Source organism: Rana temporaria, chromosome 10, assembly GCF_905171775.1.
Source record: "Rana temporaria chromosome 10, aRanTem1.1, whole genome shotgun sequence".
Taxonomy (NCBI): Eukaryota; Metazoa; Chordata; class Amphibia; order Anura; family Ranidae; genus Rana; species Rana temporaria.
The window spans coordinates 116,559,687-116,582,226 of NC_053498.1; the positions used below are offsets into that span (position 1 = coordinate 116,559,687).

The 22,540-nt window shown below is 41.7% G+C and overlaps 1 protein-coding gene across 1 annotated transcript in view; it reads left to right on the forward strand.

Annotated features, from left to right (window-relative positions):
* TMPRSS5 (transmembrane serine protease 5) overlaps nucleotides 1-15,498 on the forward strand; it is a 78,661-nt gene extending 63,163 nt beyond the window's left edge. Inside the window, exons 8-13 of the mRNA XM_040326022.1 lie at nucleotides 1,838-2,000; nucleotides 4,624-4,805; nucleotides 6,003-6,101; nucleotides 8,071-8,213; nucleotides 14,850-15,002; nucleotides 15,100-15,498. Coding sequence (XP_040181956.1) covers nucleotides 1,838-2,000; nucleotides 4,624-4,805; nucleotides 6,003-6,101; nucleotides 8,071-8,213; nucleotides 14,850-15,002; nucleotides 15,100-15,108 — 749 coding nt within the window. The 3' untranslated portion in view covers nucleotides 15,109-15,498. The remainder of the gene's footprint in view (nucleotides 1-1,837; nucleotides 2,001-4,623; nucleotides 4,806-6,002; nucleotides 6,102-8,070; nucleotides 8,214-14,849; nucleotides 15,003-15,099) is intronic.
* Nucleotides 15,499-22,540: the final 7,042 nt, after the last annotated feature.

Consider the following 22,540-nt stretch of genomic DNA (forward strand, 5'->3'; position numbering starts at 1 on the left):
TAAATCTTTCATTAACATAAATATTTCAATAACGGAATGACATTTCGTTCTTTAAAGCACTGTGTATGATAAACAAATTCTTTGTTTTTTTTAATAATAGTTTTCAATTTTCTTGTAATATTGTGCTGACCTTTTTGAAATTCTTTGTTGCATATCAGCTTTGCTAATCTCCCACAGCGTCCTTACAGCCACTTCTCGTCTACCTGAATATACTGCAGCAACTGCTGCTTGGTATTTCTTAAGGCAGGTTTCCTGCCTTACACACAACTCTCCCCGTTCTTCAGCTCCGGGGATCGATCGCGGGACTCCAGCGGCGATCGGGTCCACGGTCACGATCACGGAGCTTCGGACCAAGTCGCTGGCGCGCGCCCACGTCCCACGGCTGGGAACCTAAAGAGAACGTACCTGTACGTGCTTGTGCCCAGCCGTGCCATTCTGCCGATGTATATGTGCAGGAGGCGGTCCTTAAGTGGTTAATAAAAAATATATATATAGAAAAAAAAGAAAAGAAAGAAAAAGAAAGAAAAAAATATATAAATAAAATGTCATTTTTTTTTTATATAAAAAAAGGGGGGTTGCCATCCGTGGCCTTGGGGACCTCCGGGCCCCTGGGGACCTCTGGGCCCTCTAAAAAATATATATATATATATATATATATGTGTGTGTGTGTGTGTGTGTGTGTGTGTATATATATATATATATATATATATATATATATATATAATAAATACAAATAATTTTATAACAAAAAGGGGGGGGTTGTCATCTGGGGACCTCCGGGCCCCTGGGGACTTCTGGGCCCTTTAATAATAATAATAATAAAAAAATATATATACATTACATTTTTTATTTATTTTTTATAAAAAATAAATAAAAAAAGGGGGTTGCCATCCGGGGCCCTGGGGACCTTCAGGCCCATTACAGGTGTACTGCCTGTACCCCCCTGATGGCGGCCCTGCTCACATCTGTAGGGTTGCATAAAGCCCAGATATGGTGAGAAGCTGCTTTCCATGTTCCAGAAGAATGGGTACCAAACAATACAAGGATCCTGGTGTGCAATGAGGTTAGAGATTTAAACCCCTTAACAGTGGAAGTCAAGTCAGCATAGGGGCCCATAGTAAAGCAAAATGATTTAAAGTCTTTTCATCTAAAAGTAAGTATTTATTTGGTGTGTAATAATTAACAACACCATCAATGCATTTCTTGGCTACTTCATCAGAATCAGCGAGCCTGAACTGCATATGTTGTTGCTGCCAGAAGTGTTTTGTTTCATACTCTGCTGATAAATATAGTATTTCCCAACACTTCTTGTTTTGTTGATAATCATCATCAGGACAAACATAGAAGGCACTTTAACTGGTTCCCAACCAGGCCATAGCCAAAACATGGCTACAATGTGACTCTCCAGTTCTGGGAGGATGTCCATGGACATCCCCCCCCTTGCGTACTTCCTGGGGGAAGGAACGGGTGCAACATGTGACCACTGTGTCCTTTGGATACAGCTGATCACAGATCAGGATAAAGGGCCAATCACAGTGGCCCTTTACTATGTAATCAGCTGTGTCCAATCACAGCTGGTCACATGTAAACAGACTTGCCGGTTATTGGCATTGCTTTCCTCACACGCTTTCTCTGTGCAAGTCTGACAGGGCATTGATAATCAGGGCACCTTATTGTTGGAAAATTAAGGTAGAACGTAAGCCTAAGAACAGTGACTATGGTGTCCTACTACGCTTTCTTATTTTGTGCTCCTAAAATGCTGAAACCGCGCCATAGCTACATTGAATTGTTTAAAGGTTAATCTTTTTTCTTCAATCCAAACTTGCAATTTCTGCAGAATGTGGATCTCGTTCCAAGTCTTCCAGGATTATTGGAGGGACTGATGTCACCTTAGGTCGCTGGCCATGGCAAATCAGTTTGTACCTTAATAATAAGCATGTTTGTGGTGGCTCCATCGTGGCACCTAAGTGGATCATAACTGCTGCACACTGTGTACACAAGTAAGTGGTAAAAGGCAAGCTTTCTTTGATGTTCCAAGTGGCATTAAAAAGGAGCCATTAGAATAACAACAATTAAGGAGTTTATATATATATATATATATATATATATATATATATATATATATATATATATATATATATATATATATGGCTTTTTTTCTCTGAAAATAGGTGCAGGAACTCAACCACAACCCTCCAAACCATCCGTCCAACCTCCATCAAATAGTGTGGTCAAATTTCACTTACAGTGGAAGGGGCATTAAATACCAGGAGTGCATTACGTACAGAGTGGGGGGGGTTACACACAGAGTGCAGAGTTCAGGGGTGTTCTACATACATTGTGTAGAGTTAAGGGGTGCTCTGCATACAGAGTGCAGAGTTCAGGGGTGCACTTTGCCTTCTTCCAAAGCTGCTTACTTCTGTATCCCCTACCCACATCTCACTTTCACCCCTCTTCAGCTCTGGCCTCTGCATGCAACCCCCTTCTACTTCCTCCATCTTCTCCATGAGTGGATCAGCTATCCGGGACTCTCCTCCCGATTGCCTAAAACACAGCAGTGGTGCCATTGGCTCCTGCTTCTGTCAATCAAAGTCAGTTATGCCCCATACACACTATCAGTTTTCCTGCAGGTTTTTCTCTTCAGGTTTACCAAAACCATCTAATATGAGGCCAAACCTCAAAAGTTTCAATTCGTATGCAATCAGGCAGGCCCTTGCACTACATGGTTTTGGTAAACCTGAAGAGAAAAACCTGCAGGAAAACTGATAGTGTGTATGGGGCTTTTTCCAATCAGGAGAGAGGGGGCGGGGCCGCGCGGGGGCTCCTTTTTTAAATAGACACAGGGAGCGTCTTGGCTCGGATGCCCCCATAGCAAGCTGCTTGCTGTGGTGGCATTCGACAGGAAAGAGGGACCAGGAGAGCCAAAGAGGGACCCGAGAACAGCACCATTTAGTGACCCTAATGTGGCATCTTCTTGATTGAGGTATTTCAGGAAAACACTTCATCATGGCCACTAGATGGAGCTGATGATTATGGTATAAAAAAACATATTAGACACATTACGGTCATTATTTGCATTATATATTTTTTTAAATAGACCCTTATAATGTCAACCACTGAAAGTCCAAACATCAATTGGTACTATCTGCAAACCTAGAAAGCAACATAAGCTTTATGTGTATCCTTATTCCATAATCGGGAATATGACTAGTATCATTATGTGTCAGTTACTGGTATCTAGTAAATAATATGTACCTTAACATGAATGATTGATGTTTGGTGTTAAGGGGGGCAGTGTACTTCTTCAGTAGGTCTGAGCTACATTAATACAATACTGTAGTCAACTAAGCAGAATATAGATAAATGATCATGAGGCTCAACCTCAGTTTTATTTGAAGTCCGTGTGACCAAATCAGCTTACATAATGGATAATGCATGATAGTTTCGGTGGGGTGCAGGGAGAAAATGTAAGGTTGCATACATGCACATGGGCGTCCGCAGAACTTTTTCCAGGGGGGGGCATAATTTTACGTTCACCTATGCTTCGCTTCTTTGACATGTCATGAAGGGGAGGGGCTTAGTCATTATCAAATAAAGCGCAGGCATGTGCCCATGATATGCAGCCTCACTGTGCTGATCAAATGTACAATACAGAGGGTGTACAGTATGTATATATAGAAGGGGTGGATGGTATTGGTATATAGAGGAAGGAAGGTGGGTATATACAGCTCTATATACAGGACAGATGATGTATACCTGCAGTCAGTGATAATGGAGGAATACAGGAAGGAAGATGGGTGTATATAGCTATATACAGGACAGGACAGATGATATGATCTTTCCTATATCTGGCACCCCCCTTCACTGATCATACCTGTATGCACTCAGCTGCCCCCCTCATCTGTATATATGTCAGCCACCCCCCCCCCCCCTGTACACAAACAGCCTTCTCCCTTCACTTGTACTTACAGCCCCCACTTGTAAGGTCACGGTGGTCATCCGTCTCCCAAGTCCTGTTTCCACATGTCCCTTTGAAAATACATTACAGGCAGCAAAGCAAGCACGAGGGTGCACATACAGGAAGCAGCTATAGCTGGCAGTAAAGAGCTCTGTAACTCAGTGACACTGATCTTGCAACAGCTGTGGAGCCGACTCGCACAAACACAGAGAGAGTCAACACAGCTACAGATACGAGCATGGCAGACCCTTGCCGATTCCAGGGGGTTCACTCGCCCCCCCTTACCCCTATGAGGGGACGCCCGTGTACATGCATACAGCAGTACAGTGATCTACAGTGAATAGCTGTGCAGGGGGGGGTGCTTCTCAGCACAAGTCTGACCATTGGAAGACAGGTAGGCTGTGTTCCCAGCACAGCCAGAAAACTGACCAGGTTGAGGTGGATCTGCTTCAATGCCTAGCATGGACAGTTTGAAATAGTAAAGCAGAGAGACTGGCAGGATCACCAAAAAGAAACAGAAAGAGAACCAGATATGTTTTAACCCAAGTACATGCTACAACAGACACATATCAGTAATATAAAATGCTGGGGTAAAAAGCACTTTAAATACTACTGACATATCTATAGCAGTGATATCTATGTTTAATTGATTGATCCTCTTTAAGTTACAGGTCTCCTCAAGTGTCCAGCTGGTCGGTTCTTGCGGGTATTATTAGCCACTCCTCAGTGGGACAGAAAGGCTCAGTGTCTGCAGTAGAGAAGATCATTTATCATCAGAAGTATGATGATAGAAGCCATGACTATGATATTGCCCTGATGAAACTGGACAAACCCTTAAACTACTCAGGTTATCTAACCATTATGATTTACTGGATATACTTTATTGGGTTTTTAAAAAAATAGCCATAAAATACTCTTTAGGCTCCATGTACACTGTAAAAAAAAAGATTCTACAGGCGTTTGACGTTTTTTTCACATGCCTGTAGAAGCACTTCTATTGTATTCTATGGGTCTTTGCACATTATGATGACTATAGGCATTTTCTAACAGGGACGTTCAGAGGCAGGAAAAAAACTTCTCGATCGCGTTTTTTAGAGAAGTTTAGGAGCTGTAAAAACTTCAATCGCTCCTAAACTCTTGTTATCGCTTGTGAACGACAAGTTTCAACGTTTTTTTTTTATTTTTTTATTTGGGAGTTAAAGTGGATGAAAATTACATTACTTCTATCATGGATGTTCATTTTTATTATTCTATATAGGAATTTTTTATTATAAATTATTACACTATATGATTTTTCACTTTTATGGTAATTAATGTGATGTGACATTGCGACATTCCAAGGAGAAGTAGATACAGCTAACCATTGAATTCTGATGACCACCCAACAAATTGATCATTAAAGCATGTGTGCTGTGCTCTTGATTTATTTTTTCTATTTCTGGTGAGTTGTCGCTTCTCCCGCCGGTTACATATGAGGAGGTTTCAACACGCAATCATTTTGGAAACACATATGAACTGTTTATAATACATTTGAACTTTTTAAATCTATTTTTTAGCGCTGCAGTTTTGTTGATTTAGTTCCAGTAATTTATCTGCCCACCCTCCATTCACATGCTTTGCATTCCAGAAAGGACTAGTACATGCTCTATGAATAGAGGAGGCCGGAGGAAGGTGTGCATAAGTGGAAGAACTCTTTCACACTTCCGCTTTAGACGTACATTTAATTTATTAAAGCATGTTCACAAAGCACAGGGAAATGCAGAGTGAAAGCACAGATCAAAGATCATAATTACATAGGTTTAAGAAAGACACAAGCCCATCTAGTTCAAGCAATATTAGAAAAAAAACAACAAACAAAAAAAACATGTTTTAACAGTGTAACATCATGTGAAAATCATTTTAAAAACATACTTAACAGAGGCTCATGCATAGATAGGGTCCTTAAAAAAGTAGAGTGTTGTTTTCCTAATGAACAAATAAAGAATGTATTTATTTTTTAAAGTAATGTGATGACTATAAATTTGACTGATATGGTTTTGCACAGACAGTATACGTCCAGTATGTCTACCACAATACGATCAGGATCTCGCCGCTGGTTCCGAGTGCTGGGTCTCAGGCTGGGGCTACACTCATCCTGACAACAGTGAGTATCAGTATCAGCTTGTAAAGACCTGACATTACCTCTGTCTATGTCAACAGTGCTTAGGTTTTTGCACCTTAAAGTGTAGTGCTAATACTTACTTTGCAAGAGGCCCCATTCACACCCTCCACCGGTCTGTTATAACCATTCATAAAGAGCAGTTAAAACCATTGGGGCTGATATGGCCTTCGTCCAACTTTATCTTTGAGTATTGAAAACAAACTTTTTTTTTTCTTTTTTTTTTATAGCTAATCTTAGTTGAAGAACAGCCCTTGATAGTATACCTGCCAAGAGGAGTGTCGGACCATTCCCTAATGGTTCTAACTTTAAACTTAGGGGGACAAAAAAAACATAGAGAGTGGAAAATCAACCCATATTGGTTCAAACTAATAAAGGAATCGGATGAGGTCCTGCCTGAGGGAGGAATTTAATATCCCGCAACACTAATTTTTTACTTATGTACAGGTAGGGCATGCCCTTGAAGCCCAATTCAGGACACAAACCCTAGAGTGGAATAAAATGCCCCTATTCCAAAATTTTATTAAAGTTGGTCCAACTAAGGGACTTATATCTGAAATATATGAACAGATAAGCAAAAAGATTAACACAGGGTCAAACCTCCTTAAAGTAAGAGAGAGATGGGAAGAAGATATAGGGGAAATAACACAGGAACAGTGGAAGAGAATCCTAGAGATGGGATCAAAGGTTTCAGTTTCACCCCCCCCAGAAAATCTCCCACCTGATGTTGATAAATAGAGCTTATTATACGCCAGTTCAAGTATGGAAGAAGACCAGATGATAAATGTCCTAGATGCCAGGGGATACAGGAAGGAACAGGAGGATAAGAGGAGTATTACAGTTGCAATATTGAGATGTTTGTTTCAAGCCATAAAATTAATAGCCACGAGATGGCAGGCGACAACATCACCGGCAGTAAGAGAATGGACCAGGGTAATAAATGAGTCAATCTGTATAGAAAGAGCAGTCTATATAAAACAAGGTAATCTTAAGGACTTTGAGGAAATATGGAAGCCATGGTTGGAGAAAAAGGGTGCTCCTCTCTAGGGGGTAAGAACTACAGTAGGGGTAGAGAATAACCAAATATAATATCTGATTGAAAAGCCACATGTGGGATATCTTGGTAGAGCTATGATTATTGTAGCCTCTGGACCTAGATGGGGGAAGGGGGACAACCGGGTGATGGAATTGACTTACGAAACCAACAGTAAACAGATTAATGGAGTAGTACTAAGTGGGGAGGAATAAACAGAAAGGAGGGTTGAGAAATAGTACAATTATAATATCGAAAGGGGGTAAAATAATATATAGAATTCCTGGCCCGGTGGGCTCCTCAACTCCAGTAAATGTTATTATTTGCTTCCCAGTATAACAATTAAGGTGGTCTCACTTTTTTGTATTTGCACTAAGACTATGATATATATGAGGAACATTTTTTTCCTGTTTTTAATGAATTGTTAAAATCTTGTATGAGATAAAAATATAATAAAGAATGAATATATATATAAAAAAAAAAAAGAACAGCAGCCCTGAAAGGGGTTGTAAAGGTAAAAAAAGTTTTCCCTAAATAGCTTCCTTTACCTTAGTGCAGTCCTCCTTCACTTACCTCATCCTTCGATTTTGCTTTTAAATGTCCTTATTTCTTCTGAGAAATTCTCACTTCCTGTTCTTCTGTCAGTAACTACACACTATAATGCGAAGCTTTCTCCCTGGTGTGAAGAAAGCCTCTTGAGGGGGTGAGCAGGAGTGTCAGGACGCCCACTAACACACAGCTCCTTTCTCTATCTGCAAAGTAGAGAGTATCCTGAATTGCCTGCTCGCGCCCTCCCCCCTCAAGAGGCTTTCTCCACAACGTTGGGAATAAAAACCTTTATAGTTTTCACTTTATATGTATGATTGTCTTCTGGTGATTGTTATCCAAGCTAACATTCCCCTATAATATGTCTTCCTTTAGCACATATGCCTCGCATCCTGAAGGAAGCTATGTTGCCGTTAATTAGCACTAAAAAGTGCAATAGTTCCTGTATATACAATGGTGACATAACTCCCAGAATGCTTTGTGCCGGCTACCTTGATGGAAAAGTTGATGCTTGCCAGGTAAAGATTTACTACATTTATTTATAGCTTAGGCTCCTAAAAACAGAAATAAAGAAAATATTATCACCCATATCAACCAATTAGGACTCTGCTAATTGTTTCCAATAAAAAAAGGTGATACCTAAGAGTCGGTTCACACTAGGGCGACACGACTTCCAGCGCGACTTTCAGAGGCGACTCCGACACGACTTGAGCATGAACCACAGGGCGATCTGGGGCGATTTACAACACGACTTGAAGTCGTCTCCAGGACAGGAGACTTTCCAGTGGCCAATTAAACAACAATCAGCTCTAGGGGAAGGAGGGGAGGGAGGGGGAGGGAGGGAGAGGTTTGCCTGAGAAATGTATGTTATCTTCCTGGAAAGTCGCTTCAGTTAAGACAGTGATCAGACTTGGAGGCGAATTCCATTGAAATCAATGGGTACAAATCGCCTACAAGTCAGATTGAAGTACAGGAACTTCTTTTGAAGTCGGAGCGACTCGAGTCGTGTGTATTAACACCGCTCCAATTCACTTGCATTGTTTTTCTCGACAGCGCGACTTGGGACGACTTGAGGTGACTTCAAGTCGGATCCCAAGTCGCCCCAGTGTGAACCGGCTCTAATTGGTTGCTGCAAGTAACAACTGCAATTTTGTTCTCAGGTTTCTTTTCTCAGTTTTGTTAATAAGCCCTCGTGCATTCCAAAATACCTATGATTTGCACCTTCCATATTGGCTCTAGCAAAGTATACATGACTAGGAGGAGTTTATATGTACAGTATGTGTATATAAATATATCGATAGATTCTGTATATGGATAGATCTATCTAGATAGATATATACACTCACCGGCCACTACACCTGTTCAATTGCTTGGTAACACAAATTGATAATCAGTCCATCACATGGCAGCAACTCAATGCATCAGAATGGGGAAGGAGTTCCAGCCTTTTAATGTTTATTACAAGTCAGCAGCTACAAAAAGTATAGCTGCTGACCTTTAATAAGCACTCACTTACCTGTTCCATGGTCCAGCGATGCGGCTGCCCAGACTGTTGCTCCTCTCCCCCTCCTCTCCGCCTCCATTAACAGCTTTTGGCTTCACGGTCGGGCATGCAACGCGCTGCACTCTCGGAGTGGACAGGCGATCTTCTGGGACCTGTCACGTGTCTCAGAAGATTGCCTAGAGGGAGGGGCCACCTAGGTGGAGAAGAGACAGAAAGTCCCACTCCAAACAAAGCTTCCACTCCCCCCCCAAAAAAATACATCCCAAATGTGGCATGTAAGGGGCGAGGAGTGCTTAAAGCGGAAGTTCCATTTTGGGTGGAACTCCACTTTAAGTGACTTTGAACATGGCATGGTTGTTGGTACCAGACGGTCTGGTCTGAGTATTTCAAAAACTGCTGATCTACTGGAATTTTCATAAACAACCATCTCTTGGGTTTACAGAGAATGGTCCAAAAAAGAGAAAATATACAGTGAGCAGCAGTTGTGTGGACAAAAATGCCTTGTTGATGTCGGAGATCAGAGGAGAATGGGCCACAACCACCCTGAAACAGAATGTAATAAATGTGGTTGTAGTGCATAGGTGCTGCATTTACAAGGGTAAAACTGGTGACAAGGAGGCCTCCTTACCACCTGTCAACTCCTCTGAAATGTGATCCACTGGGGATAGCTTCTCATAGAGGCAAAAAGGTCTGCCTCACGTCTGATCCTTCTCACAAAGAAAGTTTAGGAGTCATCAGACTAAATAAAAACAATGCACTCCCTGTGCAGCTGATATCTTATCCTAAGGCCGCGTACACACGGTCACACAAAACCGATGAGAATGGACCGAGGTTCAGTTTCATCGGTCCAAACCGACCGTGTGTAAAGCCCATCGGTCTGTTGTCCTTCGGTCCAAAATTTTAAAACATGCTTTAAAATCGAACCAATGGTTAGTACAGAAAGCATCAGTTCAAAACCCGCGCATGCTCAGAATCAAGTCGACGCATGCTTGGAAGCATTGAACTTCATTTTATTCAGCACGTCGTGTGTTTGAACACGACATGATTGACCTCAAGTAGCTGAACCAATATATCTGGAAAAAAGTCCGATGGAGCATACACACGGTTGGAATTTCCGATGGAAAAAGTCAGTTTTATACAAATGTAGAAAAAAACTGTGCCGGCAAACATCCAGTGCCTGGCATCCGGAGATCATCTTCTGCTGTGATTAATCACAGCACAAGTGGCCCGCCAGCGGTGAGCCCGCCCACCCCGTGGGCAAAAGTGCATAATCTGGTGGATATATATATATATATAATATTTATATATAAATACATGATCCTGCACAGGAGGGACGCCCTGTAGTAGTAAATCTGCCATAGGGCAGTCCAGAAGTGGTCAAGCTGGCCATTTCATCCTGTTCCTGACATCCTTTGATTGTAGGCTGAACAGAGGCTGCATCCAATCAGATGCAGCCACGATTTGGGCATTTTGACCTCCACGGGTGCCAGCTGTCAGAATACAAAAGCCAGAAGGGCAGGTTCCTCCATCCAAACTGTTTAGCATGGATGGGGGGGTCGATAGATTTATTTTAGGGCTGTGCAAATTAACTATTAATTCATCGGTTAATCTTTAATTTTTTTGATCGATCAAAATTCTTTTGATCAATCAAAATTCTTTTGATTGGTACTCACCTCTCCGTCGGCTTCCGGGCCTTCAGGGAGTTCCGTCAGAGATCCGGTGACGTCACGGACACCGGCGGGGCTTGCCATGTCAATCTGAAGGGCTCCTTTGCTGTGCCTTCATATCTGCATGCCGGCGGGACCTCACTATCTGCCACACGCAAGTGCTGTTACACTTTCCTTTATCAACCTGGGATTCTACAACCATCCACTGGGAGTTGTAATAGTTCCCTTCACGGGACATCTCCATGCAGACGAACTGATGTTAACTCATCTGTATTCAGCAGTGGCATCGTTGTACACATTTTTATACCAGTATCATACTTAGCAACATGTTTTTAAGACTGCTTTTGGTACCGTTTGGTATTACTCGGACCATTTTTACAGTTTATGTAGCTACATCGATTTTTATCTCCAGTGCAATATTTATTTGGTTACCTACTTGAAGACTATAAAAGTGTTAATGCTATTCCCATCGAGCGCTGCCTTTGTGTGTTTTGTTTATCCTGCTATCCATTTTTCCAGTGGTTGGTAGCTGCACTCGGAATTAGCCTGCAAGGAGATCAGCTAAAAGTAGCTGGATCTGTATGTGCGTTATAATTAATCAAAATAAGTCGAATAATCGATTAAAAAAAATCGATTAATCTAACACAAATATTTTAATCAGTAACAGCCCTAATTTATTTTGCTCAGCCTAAAGGGGCTTAACAAAAGAGTTGTTAGCATATGGCCAGATTAGCTTGTAGTTCGTTGTCACTAACATACTATAATAATATATATAGCATTAATATAACAATGCTCATGGACATAAGTCCTAATTTTCCAATGTTCCTACATAAACATACATGCCTTTGCTAACTCATCTTCTAAAAAATTACTGATCCAATTAACTTGCACAGCCTATTCATACAATGGCCCAACTTTCGTTTTGCTTAGTATACACTTTAAACTTGATGATGAAGAAGCTGATATTAACTGAACTGACACAGCGCTAAGACTACAGTGATATTTACCTTCATGAATCACCTCTAGAAACTCTTGTTAAGATCTGGTAGCTTTGTCAAACTGCAATTCATCATCTGTCAAAATGTAAAGTTTGCTATTATTTTTACATAAAAGGGGTATTCTAATTTCTCTATCTACAACTCCAATCTAACAGAACATTAGCATTTGTATAGGGCAGCTCTTTTCCGTAATAATACTTAAATGTATCTTGAAATTACGGTTGGATTAGGTTGTCATTAATTTAATAAGTAAAGTTAGTAAAATACTGTACAGTATACAGATTACTGTTCTGGGATATTTTACTTACCACTGAAAGGTTTTTTAGCTGTCACATTAACTTTATCATAGTGCAAGGTGGGGCGAGTAAGTAGGTATTAACACCGTAAATTTTTGTGGAGGGAAAAAGGCAATGTCACAATCAAATAAAACAAAAATCCTGACACTATCCCCCATTATATCGTAATAGCCAAAAGAGAAAAAGAGAACCCCAAGTCCCCAATCAAGGAGTACGGGGATGTTTGGTGTGTTCAGTTCGCATGTGTTGCGCTTTACAAGTCTCTCTCTCTCTCTCTCTCTCTCTCTCTCTCTCTCTCTCTCTCATATAATACACCAAAAAGTAAATGTATACAATTTTATAAAATCTGTATTAGTGTATAAAATATACAATATAGTTAATCAATATATATGATATAGGTTTGCAAATTACACAATGTAGAGCCTATTGGACCAACGTGTTCCACATAAATCCAGTGCTTCTTCAGGATCTACAAGCTCTCTATATCAAAAATATGGGTACAATGTCTAAAATAAAAAATAATTACAATGTTGTACATTACATTATTATACATTGTATTTATGCCTGCAAGTTCCACCTGTGGAGTGTTAGCCCAAAGTGGATAAAAGAGAAGGAGAAGATAAATAAATAAATTGTATTATTATTAGTTTTATTATTATTTTATAATAATTTTTTTATATATTTTCTATGATTTTTTTTTTGTCTTCTTCACTTTTCTTCACTTTGGGCTCACACTATCTTCACAAGTGTAACATGCAGGCATAAATGCAACCTATAATAATGTAATGTACAACTTTGTAATTATTGTGTTTTTCAATGTAGACATTGTATCTATATTTTTGACAAAGAGAGCTTGTGGATTCTGAAGAAGCACTGGATTTACACAAAACGCGTTGGTCCACTGTGCTCTACATTGTGTAATTTGCAAACCTATATTATATATATATAGAATCTCACAAAAGTGAGTATATCCCTCACATTTATGTAAATATTTTATTCTATCTTTTCATGTGACAACACTGAAGAAATGACACTTTGCTACAATGTAAAGTAGTGAGTGTACAGCTTGTATAACAGTGTAAATTTGCTGTCCCCTCAAAATAACGTCCAAATTTGGCCAAAAGTGTAAATATTTTATGTGGCCACCATTATTTTCCAGCACTGCCTAAACCCTTGTGGGCATGGAGTTCACAAGAGCTTCACAGGTTGCCACATGAGTCCTCTTCCACTCCTCCATGATGACATCACAGAGCTGGTGGAAGTTAGAGACCTTGTACTCCTCCACCTTCCATTTGAGGATACCACACAGAGGCTCAATAGGGTTTAGGTCTGGAGACATGCTTGGCCTGTCTATCACTTTTACCCTCAGCTTCATTAGCAAGGCAGTGGTTGTCTTGTGTTTGGGGTCGTTATCATGTTGGAATACTGCCCTGTGGCCCAGTCTCTGAAGGCAGGGGATCATGCTCTGCTTCAGTATGTCACAATACATGTTGGCATTCATGGTTCCCTCAATGAACTGTAGTTCCCCAGTTCCGGCAGCACTCATGCAGCCCCAGACCATGACACTCCCACCACCATGCTTGACTGTAGCAAGAAACACTTGTCTTTGTACTCCTCACTTGGTTGCCGCCACACACGCTTGACACCATCTGAACCAAATAAGTTTATCTTGGTCTCATCAGACCACAGGACATGGTTCCAGTAATCCATTTCCTTAGTCTGCTTGTCTTCAGCAAACTGTTTGCAGGCTTTCTTGTGCATCATCTTTAGAAAAGGCTTCCTTCTGGGATGCAAGACCAATTTAATGCAGTGGGCAGCGTATGGTCTGAGCACTGACAGGCTGACCCCCCAACCCTTCAACCTCTGCAGCAATGCTGGCAGCACTCATATGTTTATTTCCCAAAGACAACCTCTGGATATGAAGCTGAGCACGTACACTGAACTTCTTTGGTCGAACATGGCAAAGCCTGTTATAAATGGAACCTGTCCTGTTAAACCGCTGAATGGTCTTGGCCACTGTGCTGCAGTTCAGTTTCAGGGTCTTGGCAATCTTCTTATAGCCTAGGCCATCTTTATGTAGAGCAACAGGAGTTGGCAATACATTACATTATTTCCTTTAGAAATGCAATTTTGCTGCCGCACTGTTCTACACATTACACAGATGCACCACTTTACAGGCAGACTAAGGGGACCCCCAGGCACGATATTTAAAGAAATATTTCATTCAGCAAATCAGTTGCATTACATAGACTTTGCCCTTAAACCCTTGGCAGGGGGTGGATGCAGGCATATTTTAAGCAATTTACATGCAGTACTATTTTTTCAGAGACCTATCTATAGCGTGAATGTAATATGCTGTCCAGCCCTCCTAATCTTAAACCTGCTACACATCTAGACTTTCCTCAGAAATTAAGTGTTAGATCAGCAAAACAACCCATAGCCTACCTTAACAACCCATAGAACCTATATCCAATCAAGCAGGTCCTGATACTACTTGTTTGTAAATGTTGCTGATGATGCAGACTAGTGTCTACAGACAATCTAGCTTATGGACACTAGACATAAACTAAAGATATTCAGTATTTGGTTGCACCCTGTTTTCTACTCAATGCTACATTTTTACTGTAGGATGGATCCTTACATGGGGAGATGAAGTCTTTCCAGAAGTTAATTTCCCTTTTTCTTACAGGGTGACAGTGGTGGCCCCTTGGTATGTCAGACCGACTACACCTGGCGCCTAATAGGAGTGGTGAGTTGGGGCATGGGATGTGCTGAGCCAAATCGTCCTGGAGTCTACACTAAGATTGCATCCTTTTTAGATTGGATCCACAAAATCATTGAGGTTAGTTTCTTTGTATTCCCTGGATCTAGATTTGTTTTCCATATCCTACATACACACAAACTAGATATGAATCAGAATATTTTTTATAATATTACAGGATGATTAGAAGAGATAAAGAAGACAGAAGATGTCTGTATCCCTGAATTTCCAAACTCCAAAACTCATGGGTGATATCTCCAATCAATATAGTGTCAATCAGTGTTGAATCTTCCAGAGACCTCTGATTGTTACACTGCTGTAGCCACCATACTCCATATACATCTGTGTCAGTAATTTCTGTCTGTAGTGGTGTGAGTAGCTCACATACAGGACTGGACATACATGTCATTGCTATAAAGCTAAACCCATCATATTACATCAATGAAAAGCCAGTGTATCACTGGTTTATATATACAATACATAAGAGCAACACCAGGAATTGTTTCAAATCTCATCATATAATAAAATACAGCTTTGGGGTATATGTAAAACAGAAGTGTTAATGGTAGCTTAAAGGGGAGGTTCACCCTAAAAACGACTTTCTAGTATTACATTGGCCCCCCACATTACAATACAATTATGCCTATTATGTTTTTTTGTATGCTGTACATACCTTAGGAACAGCTAATTCACCCGTGGCTTCCGGGTTGCGAGTCCCGCGGGAGTGGGCGTTCCTAACATGCTGGTGATTGACGTGATGACAAAAAAAGAGCTCCCCCCGTCGCGTAAGCTGCGTCACGATTGGCGAAAGGAGCCGAACGGCGAGTCGGCGCTATACTGCGCCTGCGCACCGCCGTTCGGCTCCTTTCGGCAATCGTGACACAGCTTATGCGATGGGGGGGAGCTCGTTTTTGGTCATCACGTCAATCACCAGCATGTTAGGAACGCCCACTCCCGCGGGACTCGCAACCCGGAAGCCACGGTGAATTAGCTGTTCCTAAGGTATGTACAGCATACAAAAAAACATAACAGGCATAATTGTATTGTAATGTGGGGGGCCAATGTAATACTAGAAAGTCGTTTTTAGGGTGAACCTCCCCTTTAAGTAACCAACCAGAGTTTTCTACCGTAATAATATCTGCCATCTGATTAGCTAACTGATTGGTGCATAATTTTATCTTCTGCACCACATTGCCAAAAATGATTGTTTTATGGAAAAATATTTTTTGAAAATGTTTGTTTTGGGAGGTCAAATCTTGACTTTCATATTAGCAGTAGAGTAGCAGTGTCAATGAAACATCCTGGTTTTCTACTGGTTCCTCTGAAAAAAGGTTTGTTGTATGTTCCTCCCATTTTGCAACCCCCTGGTTTGCTTTACCAGTTAAGCCCTGTACACACGATCGGATATCTGAAGGAATCTAATCCGATGGATATTTTCATCGGATATCCGATGAAGCTGACTTTTATCAGTCTTGCCTACACACCATCAGTCAAAAATCCGACTGTGTCCAACGCAGTGACGTAAAACACTACGACGTGCTGAGAAAAATTAAGTTCAATGCTTCCGAGCATGCATCGACTTGATTCTGAGCATGCGTGGATTTTGGACTAATGGACTTCCACACAGACGATCGTTTTTTTCTATCAGTTTTTTAACCATAGGAAAATTTTAAACCATGTTCTATTTTTTTTTCACCGATGGAAAACAAACCGAAGGGGCTCACACAGGATCGGTTCGTCCAATGAAAACGGTCAATCGGTCCGTTTTCATCAGACAAACCGATCGTGTGTACAGGGCTTAATAGTTGATATTGCCAGCAGGAGAAAGGGGTGAGACAAGAAAGATAAGTACATGTATAGACTTCAATTAAACAATTTGGTCACAAAACAAGCATCCTGGACCTACTGTATAATGACCCACGCATATATTATAACTTTTAAGGTACCATATATCCCAAAGTCCAAACAATTTAGTATTTAAAAAAAAGATTTTATTTTTATACATCTTACGCCAAAATAGCATCTGTAAACATTTCCAAAAACATGCTGCAGCTGTTCCCCATTGATGTGACCGGGCACCCTTAAAAACATTGTGATTTCCTTAGTAAATGGTGTGTGTGTTTACAGGGGCTTGAAAACAATCATGTACATAATTCATGAAGACATTATTTAGAGCATGAACATAAAAATACCCATCCTGGCTCTAACCTCAAGGTAATCAACAAATGTTGTTACCATGGGACCCCTTGTATATCTGTATATAAATAACCATACGACTTGATTGAACTGTAGAAGTATCTTGTTAGTAGTGTTAAATAGGTCACATCATGACACTTCCTGGAGCCAGCCCAAAAATATGTTTACTTTCATGCACTAAATATTGTTTTTTATAAATTATGTACATGATTGTTTTTAAGATGTATACAATTAAAGCGGGGGTTCACCCTAAAAATGATTTTCTAACATTAGAGCCAGCATACTAAGGACATTTACTTTCGGCAGGTCATTTTTTTTTTGTTCATACTTACCTTTATATTCTGATTTTGTCCAGGGCTTCCGCGTTCTGATGACTGCGGGACTGGGTGTTCCTATCCCTGCCTCAGGGTTCCGATGACTGCGGGACTGGGCGTTCCTATCCTTCGGTTAGATGATTGACGGCTTGTGAAACAGGTCCCCTGTCGCACAACGCGCGTCACCAGATTTCCGGAAATAGCCGAGCTGCGAGTCGGCACTATACGGCGCCTATGCCCGCCGTGTAGAGCTGACTGCGCAGGCGCCGACATCCTCTTCACCGCTCAGCCTGGCCATTGATTTGCTACATGGATGGATTGAAAGCACCGCAGCCATAGGCTGTCAATCACATACAAGGATGTGGCGTGCCGGGGGTGGGGCGGAGTGATACAGTGAGCGGCAATAGCCGCCGGCTGTATCATGAGAGCGCGCCCTCAGGAACCCAACACCATGCGAGCTTGCATTAAGTTGTTGAGTCCTTGCGGGGGGAGCCGAGACAGCCGCTGAGGGACCCCAGAAGACCAGGTTCGGGGCCACTCTGTGCAAAACGAGCTGCACAGTGGAGGTAAGTATAACATGTTTGTTATTTAAAAAAATTAAAAAAATAACTTTACAACCCCTTAAAGCCCTTGGAAGGAGGAACATTCAACAGCAAGATCTTTTTTCAGAATGTAAGTTACCAATATCTTCAGGGCTGATCCTAGGCAGGTGCGTGGGGTGCAGTGCACCCAGGTGCCACAGAGGTGGGAGCACTGAAGCGCCAGAATGCTCTCCTTCCTCCTCCTCTCCTTGTCCATGTCCAGGGGCAGCTCTCTCCGCCGGTCACCACCACCGCCACTGCCACTGTGTTTCCTGCCCAAGCCCGTCCCCCCTTCCTCCTGTCAGAGGAGGAGAGCGACGCAGCGGCTGTCTCTGTGTGGAGAGAGACCAGCCATGCAGTGACATCGATGGGGGGGTGGTCCGTGCCTGACGTGTTCTCCTTGTCCATGTTGGGGGAGCATCTCGTGGCCACATTTGAAACATTTGTAAAGGGGAGGAGTTAGTAAGACGGCCACGCCCATGTAGGGGCGCCAGAAATATTTCTGCACCCAGGCGTCTGTGACCCTAGGATCAGCCCTGAATATCTTACATATCACACTAGATGCTACGCATTACTCTGTATTCATTTATTGTTGGAATTATTTTTAAAAATGTAGAACAAAACAAAAACTGTCAGCCCTGAGGGGTAATGGATTGCAGTACTGTTGATCAGTGTTTTATAATGGATATGAAATGAATCTAGAAACTAATTTCCTGGTGACTAAACTTATTAGAGTCTGTTAAGTAAGTAATTCAGTGAGCAGCCGTGAGCAAATCGTAGACCTTTCTCAAAACGAGAATACAAAACGGTTATAAATGTTATCATAGCCCTGAGTTCTGCAGACATGTTAAATATAGTGCATGCAATGATAACGCAAATTACATTTCATATCCATTTATAAAAAGATTTGCGTGATGGATTTTCATGTAATTAGTATAATTGATTGCTTCCGTAATTACTCTCAGTCATGTGCTGGTGTTTTTGCTCCGTTCTTGTTGAAGTGATATAATAAATCTTCTTTAACTAGTTTTGACAGTTGTATGCTCCGTGGGGATTTTTTCACATTTAGATATTTTATAGCTAGGGTAGGCAAATACAGACATTGTAGCTGAATTGCCAGTTCTTTCTTTCATCCTGGCAAAGAGCACAGAGAACAATCTGATACTCGGTTTTGTTTTGCATTTATATTCAGTGAAAATGTATTACAGGTTATTTTTTTTACTCTATCCATTTTGTATGCACAGCTGTTTTATTCACCTTTTTGTGCTCCATCAGGCCACGGTATGTGAGATGGCATCATTGTGGGCGCACTCTGATGATATCGTCAAGGTGCATGGCAAACAAAAATTGTCTCTTAAAGGATTTCCAAAAAAACAGTAACATCCCTTGCCACTATATTAAACAAAAACAAGAGGCTTCACCATATAGGTGAAGCAAAATAGACAATAAAAATGCACTCAGATGTGCAAAGCTGGTAGAGACATCCCCAAAAAGACTTGCAGCTGGAATTGCAGTGAAAGGAAGTTCTACAAAGTATTGACTTAGGGGGGCTGAATACAAATACACCCCACTTTTCACATATTTATTTATAAAAATATTTGAAAACCATTTATCATTTTCCTTACACTTCACAATTATGTGCCACTTTGTGTTGGTCTATCACATACAATCACAATAAATACATTTACATTTCTGGTTGTAACATGACAACATGTGGAAAATTTCAAGGGGTATGAATAGTATAACTTTTTTCAAGGCGCTGTCGTTTTGGTAAATCTCAGGTTGATTGTTCAGAGATTGTAATGTGTATGTTGAGCCCTAGCAAGAAACAAAGATCACTGGACAAAGTTTAGCAACATGTCTAGACGTTTCTCTCTCAACAAGTTTTGTTTTACAATGTCCTTTGCTGTTCTTTATATATAGGTTTATCTCCAGAGATGAGCTTGGGTGTCCTCCGAACTGACTTCTGACTTTCAAAGTTGCACACTTTTTTATGTCCAGTCAGCTTCAGGCCAGATATTTCACCACCCGCAGCAGACGTGAACTGGGGCTGGTGTCTGGTGACCAGTGTTAATTTTGGCAGCATATTTCAAATTAAGTTTAAGTCTTAGGCCGCGTACACACGATCAGTCAAAACCGATGAAAACGGACTGAAGGACCGTTTCATCGGTCCAAACCGATCGTGTGTGGGCCCCATCGGTCAGTTATACTTCAGTAAAAAAAAAGAGAACTTGCTTTAAAATTTGACCGATGGACGCCTAACCGATGGGTCAAAACCAATCGTTAGTATGCAAAAGCAACGGTCAAAAGGCCGCGCATGCTCAGAATCAAGTCGACGCATGCTTGGAAGCATTGAACCTCGTTTTTTTTAGCATGTTGTGTTTTTCACGTCACCGCATTCTGACACGATATGTTTTTTAACCGATGGTGTGTAGGCACATCAGACCATCAGTCCGCTTCATCGGTTAACCGATGAAACGGTCCTTCAGTCCGTTTTCATCGGTTTTGACTGATCGTGTGTACGCGGCCTTAGTCTGAAGCCCTGTACACACGGACCATAATCTCGTCAGGAAAAAAACTTTGGGCCAGATCCACAGCCAGCCGCCGTAACTTAAATATTCCCATTTAAGTTACACTGCCGCAAAATTTCTACCTAAGTGCCCGATCCACAAAGCACTTACCTAGAAATTTTCGGCTGTGTAACTTAAATCCGGCCGGCGCAAGGCGTTCCTATTCAAATGGGGCGAGTCCCATTTAAATTAGGCGCGCTCCCGCGCCGGCCGTACTGCGCATGCTCACGACGTCATTTTCCCGACGTGCTTTGCGCGGTTTTACGTTGCGCCAGGTTTTGAGAATCGCGACGGGCGTAAAAAAAAAATACGAGTTGCGGCGGGAAAATAAAAATTTGAAAAAAAAAAGACGGCGATGGGGGATAGAAGGGTCTACTTTTACAAGGCCTAAACGGTTTAGGCCTTGTAAAAGCAGCCCTAATATTGCGATTGCAAACTAATACTTACGGAGAAAAAACGAAGCGTAAAAGCTTCGTGGATCTCCGTAAGTGCTAATTTGCATACCCAAAGCGGCATTTCGACGAGAAATGCCCCCAGCGGCGGCCGAGGTACTGCATCCTAAGATCCGGCAGTGTAAGTCCCTTACACATGTCGGATCTTCTGTCTATCTATTGGAAACTGATTCTGTGGATCAGTTCCAAAGATAGAAACAGGGATACGACGGCGTATAAGTAGATACGCCGTCGTATCCCTTTTGTGGATCTGGCCCTTTGTTTTTCCTGACGAGATTCTTGGCAAGAATCTCTTGCCGCCCGAGTGTAAAGACTCTCCTTTCTCCGTGGTTCTCTTGAAAGGCAAGAACGCGGTGATGTCATTGCGTACGATGAGCATGCACTCGTCACATTCAATGCCATTGCCGCCATCTTGCTGCACCCTACCTATGCCTAGGAAGCTACCGCGCATGCGTCAAAGTCATTTCGAGGTTTCCACGGCGACCAGGTATGTATACACACTCTCGGTTTTCTCGGCAGGAAAACTACAGAGAATCTCACAACGAGAAAATAGAGAACATGTTCTTTTTAATATGACCCGGGTCATTGACTCACACAGCATTGAAGTCAAAGCATCATCAAGACATCAAGGAAGCTAGAATTCTCAGAATTAGAGGAAATTCTCAATGAAATAGCTGCTGACATGTGATCCATGCTGGATCGCTTTGTCAGCAGCATCTGGCCCATAGTTTGCAGGTGATCAGGAGGGTATATGGCAGCTACCGCACATCTATTTCCAGAGGGATTTCACACTGTGTGTCTGTATTTCTGCAATAAATGCTTTTCCCCCATATGTTAGCAAGTTTCTTCAGATTGTGAAATACATATGGGGTGGTTTTAGATTCCCCTATTTATTATAAATATGTAATATCTTGTTCATTACTATAATTAGCTACAGGGCCGCTGTTAGAAATCATGGGGCCCCCTACAGCTTACTGTGTTTCCCCGAAAATAAGCCCAGGTCTTATATTAATTTTGGCAACAAAAGACCCAGTAGGGCTTATTTTTGGGGTAGGTCTTATAACGTGCTGTTTCTCTCCCTCCCTGCCTGTCAGGAAGCTTCAGTTTGAACAAAGTTAAAATGCTTGTAAAATGCCAAAATCCTGTTACAACTGTTACAGTAGCACACAATACAATACACAATGTGTGTGCCCCTGCAATCCAATGGTGCCAAACGCCTCAGCTCTGCTCTCCTCCACCTCTCCCAGCTACCAGCCCCCCCCCCCCTCCGCAGCTCTCTGAGTGGGGAAGAGAGCACACCGGCATGTAACGAAAGAAAGATCTGTAGCATTTTAGTGCTTAAGCCTGTATGGATCATGTGAAGATTGAGTTAAATATGGTACCTTGTGGAGACAGGAGTATTGGTATGCACACAGTGTGACATGTTAAATTAAGGGCAGAGCCTCTGCACTGAGACGACTGTACCTTCCGTGACTGCAGAGGAAGGAGGGGCCCCGAGATCCCAGC